General features: G+C 35.6%; 1 protein-coding gene across 3 annotated transcripts; it reads left to right on the top strand.

The window, feature by feature from the left end:
* Positions 1-122: 122 nt before the first annotated feature.
* On the top strand, positions 123-9342 carry LOC125645754 (uncharacterized). Of its 3 annotated transcripts, XM_048871552.2 has the most exons (6): positions 123-222; positions 2957-3027; positions 5694-5782; positions 6956-7056; positions 7693-8366; positions 8810-9342. In XM_048871552.2, the coding sequence occupies exons 1-6, from the start codon at positions 172-174 to the stop codon at positions 8898-8900; spliced, it is 1077 nt and encodes a 358-aa protein (XP_048727509.2). In that variant the 5' UTR covers positions 123-171; the 3' UTR covers positions 8901-9342. The 3 variants fall into 3 exon arrangements, with proteins under 3 accessions (XP_048727509.2, XP_048727512.1, XP_048727510.2); XM_048871555.2 differs by lacking the exon at positions 5694-5782 and having other exon boundaries at positions 136-222; XM_048871553.2 differs by lacking the exon at positions 5694-5782 and having other exon boundaries at positions 163-238.
* The last annotated feature ends 1499 nt before the right edge of the window (positions 9343-10841 follow it).

Genomic DNA, 10841 nt, shown 5'->3' with positions numbered 1-10841 from the left:
GTTTCATTTTGTTTCATGTCGCAGACATGGTGGTGATATCAATGAAAACCATTAAAAACAACGAAAAATAAACAAAGTTAATCATTTTATCATTTATGACAGCGTATTTATAAATGAAATTTGCATCGGCATCGGGATCACAGCATCCAATAGTCCTATTCAACATTGAAAATGTCGTTTAAAAGAGATGGGGATGATATTAACCAGCTTGGAGTATTGAGAGTATGAATACAACAGAGTATTGTTTGTTTTAGACTCATGCTTCATTCATGTTAAATTTGTTGTACATCTATTTCACGAACATGTCATACATTTTACAAATATTATACATCACATGCACTCTTCTGTCAGTTGATGATTTAGGGCCTACAGTGTGTAGATCTATTTAATCTCAGCCAGATTCGTCGAGGCTGGATATTTGGACTGAGGTGTCAGCCCAAACATTCAGCCTCAACGAATTTCACTTAGATTAAGACCTATATGGCGGTATATGCTACAGACATTTGTTTCATCAACTTCGTAAGCTAAATATGTATGTTATAGCATAGCTAGCTAACGAAGTATACAGAATACTTTATCAGGTTGGAACACTTCCCCTACAGCAAGATATTCTCGTGAGAACGCGATTATCCCTCTTTAGCAAGAGCAAATATATCCTGTACAACCGAGAAAAATACCCATGGTGTACATCTCTTCGTGTTTCACGTGAAAAGAAAAAAAAGTGTTAAAATATCCGATACTTCTGCAAATCTATAAATCAAAACAAAAACACTCGAGATGTGCATTGGATTTCAGCCTCTTTCCCTCTTACGCAGCAACGTTGATATGAAATTTCTTGACTGTGTTGTTAATTTTATAGAGACAATTTGTATCATGTTGAGTGGGTGTCGCACTTATGCAGCATTGTACAGTATTTGCCATTACAGGTGACTCTCAATGGCTCGAAGTTCTCGGTCTCTCGAAGTGAAATCATGGTCCCGATTTTTTTCTCTATATAACAAAACAAATTTACTATCGATCTCTCGATCGTTCAATCTCTCGAAGTGAAGTTGGGTCCCGTAAAAAAAATTTCATTGTTTTTCACTCTCGAAGTGGTGGTAGCGTATACCCACCGTTACAAGTGTTTAATAATTTTTGCTTTGACCTTACCTGGATTTTGTGGAATGCTGGAGGGGTAATTAGGTGTGTACATAGTTAAAACATCGCCCGTGCTTCTTTGTGGAGGTGATACACTTGAGTATATAATTGGCTAATTGGTCAGTTTACACCTTGTGTCGTGTTGATTAAGATTATATATAATCCGACTATGAATAAAATCTATAATTTGTTTTGACGAGACAACGAGAGAGTAAGTTTTATTATACATAATTTAAAGATCTACAGATTGTTAAATTTCTCCAGTTTGTTCTTTGGGTAAAATTACTCTAAAACATCATTTTACTCATTCGTTAGAATTTTTGCTTTGGGTAAAGCGACATAACATTGTGCTCTGTTTAGTTTGCGATAGTAAAGCTTCATCGGAACTTGGATTTGTATGCCTATCTAAGCATGATTAAAGAACAAATAAATACATAAACTTTGAAATGTTTTTATCAATGCAAAATAAGGTTTTTTTTATTTTGATATCACATTAACTACCTGATGAATATGAAGGAAAACATGTCAAAACAATATCATATGATCTTGTTGGTAAACATTGCCGGTTACTGTAAAATCTGAACCATACTGGCGGAGCTTTAATTTCTGAATTTCGAACTCTTGATTTCTTGAAGTTTTATCATGGTCCCTTGAACTTCGAGTTATTGAGAGTCGTCTGTATTTTTAGTCAAAACACCTGTTTATGGTAATGTTTTCTTTCTCACTAAAGAGTGATAATCGCATTTTAGCGAGAAAGTCTGGCTATAGGGGAAGAGTTCCCAACCTGTTTTTTCTAATTCAGAGTCTAAAATAGACAAACATGAGATAATTGCAACTGTTACAATGAAGAGTAAAACTGCCAATCAATAGAATACATACATATTAATCAATAACAATAGCTGACAAGGCATATTCAAGCACAAATAATTCTATTACAATATTTCGAGCATACATATTAATATTTTTATACGCCCGTCTTTAGATGGAATGTATTATAGTACAGGGATGTCTGTACATCCGTTCGGGGTTTTCTGTTTCTAATTTCATTTCTCTGTTACATATCAAGCTGAAACTTGCTATGCAGCTTCTTTGTGGATCACTCTAGATCATGTTGCAAGAATTTTGATTTCCTTCGATATTTGAGAAAATTGCAGGTTGTTGAGCTTAGTCAGTTTTGAGGAATTATTACATAGTCTGAGAGTACATGATTTGTATGTTTTTCCTTCCGCAGTTTTCAAGTGAGGACCTTCTTATTTCACAGAGAGCATGAAATATGTAATATTTAGAGTACTTTCTTTTTTTTGTATGGGATTTATTGTACAGAGGGGTGTGGCAGTCGAGTCGCACAGCTAAGCTCCGCCCCCTGAGAAGTTATTGTACGCTGGATTTCTGCCAAAGGCTTAAAGAATGACTAAGATCAAAGGAAAAAGTACTGCACCATGACACAACTTGGTCTTGATAATTTGTGAATGACAAATTATTTATGATAAATTCAGCTAATTTGCACCGCTTAAAGTAAAAAGTACCTCACCATGAACCTCTAGCATGCTGGAGTAAGGTTTGAGGGTGGCCTACAGGCCGAATTGAGCCCATGGAATCTCTGGGCAAATAGGATTTTCAAAGCCCTCAAAATTATGTTTAACATGGAACATTTGATTATATTTCATTGAGAATTTCATGATGCATTGTATTCTTCATTTTCCACTCTCGTCCTTCTTTCTTCTCTTTGTGTATATGGGGGGGGGGGGGGGGGGGGGGTTAAATGTATGAATCTCTCCCCTATAAATCTATCTATCATTGATAATTGTCTCTTTGGCAGAGAAGACGAATTAAGGAGTTATTTGCGGAAGACATTCCTGAGGATGAAGCTCTACTTACCAGCAATGGAAGGTATTATGATAAACATTAGAAGTCTGCTAGATTGAAAGTTACACAGTGTGGTGTGTATTAGCAATTGGATAAACCATAGACTTGCAGTTGTTTTGCACAAGTAAAAATACAATGCAACCTAACACACTGGAATATAATACTCCTCTCTCTCCCTCCATCCTCTCTCTCTCTCTCTCTCTCTCTCTCTCTGTTTGTGTGTGTGTTAGGTGCATCCATAAAGACAAAAGTATGAGTGGACTGAGTTTTCTGGTAGAGGTAAACCTTAGTTCAGCCAGAATCTGGGGGTTGAAAATTACAGATGGAGTACTTCTTGAATGTGGTTTAATTTTGAGACCAGATGGTGAGGATGACTTAAACTAGGGATACTAGGATACGAGTTAACCCATTGATCAGTTTCACAGTAACTAGGGATACTAGGATACGAGTTAACCCATTGATCAGTTTCACAGTAATTAGGGATACTAGGATACGAGTTAACCCATTGATCAGTTTCACAGTAACTAGGGATACAGTAAAACTCGAATATAGCGAACACGGATATAGCGAAGTGAAATCGATTTCCCCAGCAAATTCTTTATATATTCTATATAAAAATCTGTGTCTATAACGAACACAGATATAGCGAATTTACGGATATAACAAAGTAAATTCCTATTCCCCTTGAATTAAAATTGAACGGATAAATCACGTTTTATAAAGAATTTGTTTTTTTATTTGTTTTTTTTTCCTTCATTTTAAACTCCTTGTGATTTTTAACAATTCCTTTCCATTGCCATAAAGGATCCACACTTAGGCCAATTCAACTTAATTAGTAGATTATCATCCAGGGTCAGCAAAAAGTAGGGGGCGGGTGGGAGGATTTTATTTTTATTTTCTGAGAAAAATATTAAATACAAACGAGTTTTTATTTCAACAGATCCGCATTTAATGGCAGATGGATATCAATCTATGCTATTTTCATAGACTAATTCCAGGTTAGGCTTTAATTTAAAGCTGTATGACCCGATGTTCATGTATTATTTTTGTACATAATTACTTTAAAGCAAATTAATTACTTTATAAAGTTATTAACTTTTCCTTAATTACATGCTTGAAAACATCTGCATGTAAAAGAAAACAGTACGAATATTATTTAAAAAGTAAATATGGTGGCTACATATATAAATCATCCCATAATAGACGTCTATAAATAGACCCACGCACGTCAGGGGAATCCCAACATGATGTATTAACTCATACGCAACTGTCTAGTTTTAAGGCTGAAAGAGCGTAAAACAACGAATTACTAAGAGGTATTTGATGTTTTTATTTCTATTAAACTTATGGCACGGTACTGTTATAACAAAATACACAGCTTTACACAAATAAGACCACCGATGATCTGAAAGTTTGAACTGGTCACGTGACTGTCACTTGAAATGGCAGTGACGCGGTTATATGTAAACATCGATTTAAATCAAATTATTTGAGTTAAAACAGGTGAAATAATTTATGATATGTCGTACAGTCTCATAACTGCATACGTGCGATGATTTAATAGCGTTTTTACGAGATGGAAAAAAAATATTGTAATTCGGACCATACAGCTTTAAGGATATAACATAAATATCCCTAACTTCTTCAAGATTTACGTCTGTAAGAACGCGAGAAATTAAGAAAACCATATAGATCTATTTTCGTCACATGGCTTTTCATGTTGCTATACCGGAAATGTAAACAAGAAGTGTAAATACTGGAGTCAGATATGAAAATATTCCGGAAATTGCAAGTTTTGCAAAATAAAAAAATTCGGGGCGTGCCAATTTTTGAGGGGCGGGCGGGGATGTTAATCTATCAATTAAGTTGAATTGGCCTTATTACAAAATTTCTGTTTGTATTTTTTCAAAAGAGGTTGTTAACGCAAAACAATAAATACACATAAGTGACGATATTGTTTAGTATTCTCGTTAATTAAATTTGAAGTTTAATTGCATTTATTTCATCGTACATTCCTTTATATGTGTAAAGCAACAAGTAAATGACAACTACAATAGACTGTTTGCATGTATTACACGTAATTTTGTTGACATTTTTCTTTCAACATGTTCTTGCGTGACCTAATAATTCATCAAGATGAATTAACATGTATAAATTAGTGTGTAAATTTTTTGTATAAAATATTTCTCAAAAATATACAGGCTTAATTTCTCTTAAGACTATACAAAAGCAAATATATTGATTGCTGCTTTCTTATACAACTGATATACATGTAGAACAAATCAGTTTTATAATGAATTCGTTATATTTAAATTATGAATTCGCTATAAACGTATAGCAAATTACGCTTATAGCGAATTTTTATAGAGTGTCCGTAGAAATTCGCTATATCAGAGTTTTACTGTACTTGGATACGAGTTAACCCATCGATCAGTGTTACAGTAACTAGAATACGAGTTAACCCATTGATCAGTGTCACAGTAACTAGGGATACTAGGACACGAGTTAACCCATTGATCAGTGTCACAGTAACTAGGGATACTAGGACACGAGTTAACCCATTGATCAGTGTCACAGTAACTAGGGATACTAGGACACGAGTTAACCCATTGATCAGTGTCACAGTAACTAGGGATACTAGAACTCTGACTATGTATGGATTAGCGTGCAATTCTCCTTTTCCACTGCAGATATGCATGCCTTGTGTGCACGTACAGACCAGTGTTTGATACTGTTATCATGTTGACACAACATCGCAAAGGAAAGAAGCACCAGGCATGTAAGTTTTGTATGTAGATGTACATTTTGTACAATAAAAAATATATGTACTTTGGAATGCATTATCTTTTCAAAATGTCTAGTGATTTTCCACAACTTTCAAGAAGTGCCTCAAAGTTTGGTAATACATATTGGAGAATTCACAACTTTAAAAGCAGAGGTGTTTACCACTACGGATTTTCCGTATTTTATACGGATTTTAAATGTAAAATACGGACTACGGATTTTTTCACGGAAATACGGTTTCCGATCCGTTTCCGAAATTATTTTTTTTTTTCAGTGGAATGCTTGAAAGAGCATTATTAAATGTGCACATTTAAAACGCAGTAGAGATAGCGACTTAAGTGTCTATCGGAATACATCTAAATTGATCGTTCCTGTTACTTGCTTTCAAAGTAGGTATCGAAGGTTTTTGCGGGAAACGTGCAGAAGGAATGAAATGTCGAAACGGGGGAGTCCGCTGGACTCTTCTGATGATGAACACTCTCCAAAGAAACAAAAACGACGACAGACAAGTGATCAGAAATATAAGGAGTCTTATTCAAAACTGTGGCCATGTTTGACGTCTTCCAAACGTGACATGTGCATGGTGCGCTGCAACGTGTGTTCTTGTGATTTTTCATGCAGCCATGGAGGAAAGAACGATTGCAAAAGACATTTTGAATCTAAAACTCATAAGGAATTGAACACTATGAAAAACTCTAATATGTCTATGTCATCTTTTGTCTCTCAAAAGTCAGTGGAAAAAGAACATAAACGGTCAGTTACACGGGCTGAGGTTATGATGTGTGAAATAATTGCTGAGATGAACTTGCCATTAACTACTGCTGATACCTTCAACAAAGCTTTGAAAATTATGTTTCCTGATTCTTAAAAACTGTCAGAAAGCAGGATTTTGCATCTAATTTTTCAAAAAATTTCTGGGGGGGGGGGGATGCCCCCAGACCCCCCTAGCAGGTTCTCACCGCTATGCGGTGCTCACATCGCATACTACTGAAAAATACTGACAAAACATCATATAATACTGATACTCTTAATTATGGGTAAACACCTCTGTAAAAGGAGCTGAAACTTCAACATATCATTTTACCTAAAGGAGACTGAAATACTGCACTATATCTAAAATAGAAAGGAAAATATATATTTTAATGCTTTTCTGATTTATCTGTTTCAGACATGGTGCAGTTTGAAGAAAAGAAAGCTGAGCTGGAAAGCCTAGTACAGCAGAGAAAACATGAACAATACATAAAAGATGGAACAACAGACATAAAGCAGGTATAAAGATAAGACATTGTAATATTACACATCACACTGATCCACACAGAATAATAAAGGATTTATATTAAAAGATGGAACAACAGACATAAAACAGGTATAAAGATAAAACATTGTAATATTACACATCATACTGATCCACACAGAATAATAAAGGATTTATAATGCTGTTATGTGTGTAATATATGAATGGAGAAAATTTATTGCTGGACCAGGAATCGAACCCGGTACTCCTGCATTACAAGTCAGGTGCTCTAACCACTGAGCTATCCAGGCCAATATCTACATTCAATATAGCCATAACTACTACTTTTTCCTCCCTCCTTAAATTGTCTTCGCCCTCAAAGACGCATAACCCAGATTCTTTTTTACCCTTTCACCTTAACTCTAGGAGTGGTCAATGGCACCAAATGTAATATAGGAAAGGAGAAAATTTTCGATATGGCTAGACCAGAAATCATACCTAGGACCCCTACATTACTTGTCAGGTTTTCTAACCACTGAGTAATCCAGGCCGATATCCACGGTCCATATAGCCCTAACTACTACACGTTTATAAATAATTGTATTAAATGCAAGGAGTATTCCTATATTCTGTTGTGAAAGAAATTACATTGTATTTTTAATGAATGGTAGGTCATAACATCCCACAGAGGCTTGGGGTGTGGACACAAGTATGACCCAAGAGTGAAGAAAAAATTCCAGTTCCAAAAGACCCGGGTAAACCTAGATGAATCATGCAATGAAAGTACACCCAGTCACAGTGCAGTACCAACAGCTACCGATATTTCCTGTCTTCCAGGAGTCGGTCATTTATCTAAACCATCTCCAACAGCATCGGGGATTCTGAAAAAGGACTTGCAAATAAAGGATATGAAAGATGTAGAAGATGTTAATTCAGGTAGTGCTGACTGTCAATTCAGTAGCAACAAAAACTTCAAGGAGCATGTCTTGGGCCAGAAAGGGCCATTTCGACATAACAAGCAACTGAAAAATATTTTCTCTGGACCAAAATCAAGCAGTTTTACTCCTATTCCATACAAAAGAAAAGCAACTGATAATCCTGGACATGAAACAGGAGCAGTGAATAGTGTTAAACAGTCCAGAGGAAATGATCAAAGTGCAGCAGCATGTACATCGCATGCAGAACTAAATATTGCAGATTCGTGTCATTCCAAACAAACTAGTGATAAGAAAAGGTTTGGATCTCTGTTGAAAACCAAAAACGATAAGACACACAGAAGTGAAGATGATGAAAAGCGACTTGGAGAAAAGCAGAAGTTAGCAGACCAATACCTGTTCTATAGGGGGTACGTACTGTGGAATCATTAGAATTCGTGTTGGCTCAATTTTCGTGGAATTCGTGGGTACCCCTCACCCACGAATTTACATCCTCAACGAATAAAGAATCATAATTACATTTTAGCGCTATCTTTCTTACAAATATATAAATCCACGAAATTATGTCCCCACGAACCGGTAAAAATTCAGTAATCCACGAAAATTGGCCCCCACGAATTTAAATGATTCTACAGTATTGTGTGTACATTGTATGTGTATAAAATTCATAGCACAAGTCAGTCACTATTGAAATGAATACAATTCCTAATCTTATGAATACATAGCATAGCAATTATGTACATGTTTATAAATGTAACAATATATTTTGTTATTGTTAACACCACTATCTTATTTTGAAGATGCATAATCATGTTTAATGTATTTGCTGAAGATTTTTTTCTGGGATTTTTAGTGGGGGATGGAAGAAGAATTGGAAAGGGGAGTGGATAAAGGATGAAGATGTGGAATTTGATTCTGATGAAGAACCTCCTGATCTTCCATAGACTGACTTTCAAAGTACTAACAGACTCACAAAGTGAACTCAAGGCTGAGAATATTTCAATTCAAGATTTTGGAGCTGTTTTCTTTTTTAATGAGTGTTTTACATCACCAGACACTGTAAATCAGCTAATATGTTGACGGTGCTACCGTTTGAGCAAACACAGCTTCATGTATGTACAAATTTTGTAATGTTCATGCTTTGATCAGGTTCAATTTAAACAATAATATTTGCCAAATACTCATGACATGAATTTTCTCCCAGGGTTTTATATTAAAAATCGTTAAAACGTGTATACATGAATGTGATTGGAATATTTGTATGCTACATATACATTTTATTTCTGCTGCCTTCACTGTGACTTGCTTAACCTTTGATGCACGACTTGTTCTGAACTGTATGCTCTCAGCAGTTGACTGAATAAAATTGCAACATCATTGATTTAAGCCCCTCTCCACTGTTGTTGTGAGGATACATTAATTAAGATTAATTCACAAAACTAGAATTATTAATGATTTTTCAGTATAGCAAGTGGCATGGTTGGTTATCATGAAGGAGGGGGGGAGGCATATGAATAAATAAATTCAAAAAACCAATGAGTTTTAAAAAATGTTTTCATCCCGACCGAATTCCATCAATTTTTTGGTAATTTTTTTTAAAATAGCATTAATTCAGTACCTGTGCTCCCTCACACATAGAATAATAAATTCCTATTGAGAATTTAGTATTTTAATCAGATTTGTGGTTTGCAGTCGATTATACACAATTTGTATTAGATGCCATATTATGTATGCCTAATGTTTACGTATATTCAATATTGTCGCGGTAGCATGACTTTACAAATGGAAATAACAAGTTCGTATTTAGATCCGCCACTGTCAGTCTTATTATGACGTACGTCAAAACGTAGACATGACGTCACACATCATCTTAGCCTGCCTTTCATAAACATTGCACTTCGTTAAACATTTCGCCTAATGATGCACTGAACTTTGGAGCTAGGAGGCATCAAGATTAGGATGATAATCCACGTAAGTTCAAAATCATATTCCAAGGTGTGACTTTGCGAGATCTCATCCATTTTTGACAAGGGACTTCTGGGATTGGTGTCAAAAAATTTTCCTTGTTAGAGGTTTAGATTTAGCTCATATTTTTTCCTGCGCTCTAGTCATTAGAGCTTGCAGTACGAGCCAGTGCTTCGTGCTAGCTCGCTATTACTGGGCTGATAATAGACTGATCCACAGCTATGAGCTGATAATAGACTGATCCACAGCTACTAATGGGCTGATAATAGACTGATCCACAGCTATTAATGGGCTGATAATAGACTGATCCACAGCTACTAATGGACTGATAATAGACTGATCCACAGCTACTAATGGGCTGATAATAGACTGATCCACAGCTATTAATGGCCTGATAATAGACTGATCCACAGCTACTAATGGACTGATAATAGACTGATCCACAGCTACTAATGAGCTGATAATAGACTGATCCACAGCTACTAATGGGCTGATAATAGACTGATCCACAGCTGTTAATGGGCTGATAATAGACTGATCCACAGCTACTAATGGACTGATAATAGACTGATCCACAGCTACTAATGGACTGATAATAGACTGATCCACAGCTACTAATGAGCTGATAATAGACTGATCCACAGCTACTAATGGGCTGATAATAGACTGATCCACAGCTGTTAATGGGCTGATAATAGACTGATCCACAGCTACTAATGGACTGATAATAGACTGATCCACAGCTACTAATGGACTGATAATAGACTGATCCACAGCTACTAATAGACTGATCCATAGCTAATATGCTGATAATAGACTGATTCACAGCAATCAATTTCTGTGAGAGAGTAGTCATATTTTACGAATTTTGCAATTCTTTGATGTGCAAGAGCAGGTCACTCTGATTTTACAAAGAACAA

Source organism: Ostrea edulis, chromosome 6 (genome assembly GCF_947568905.1).
Source record: "Ostrea edulis chromosome 6, xbOstEdul1.1, whole genome shotgun sequence".
NCBI classification, from domain to species: domain Eukaryota; kingdom Metazoa; phylum Mollusca; class Bivalvia; order Ostreida; family Ostreidae; genus Ostrea; species Ostrea edulis.
Note: the sequence above shows the minus strand (reverse complement) of the source record. Positions and strands in the feature narration are given on the sequence as shown.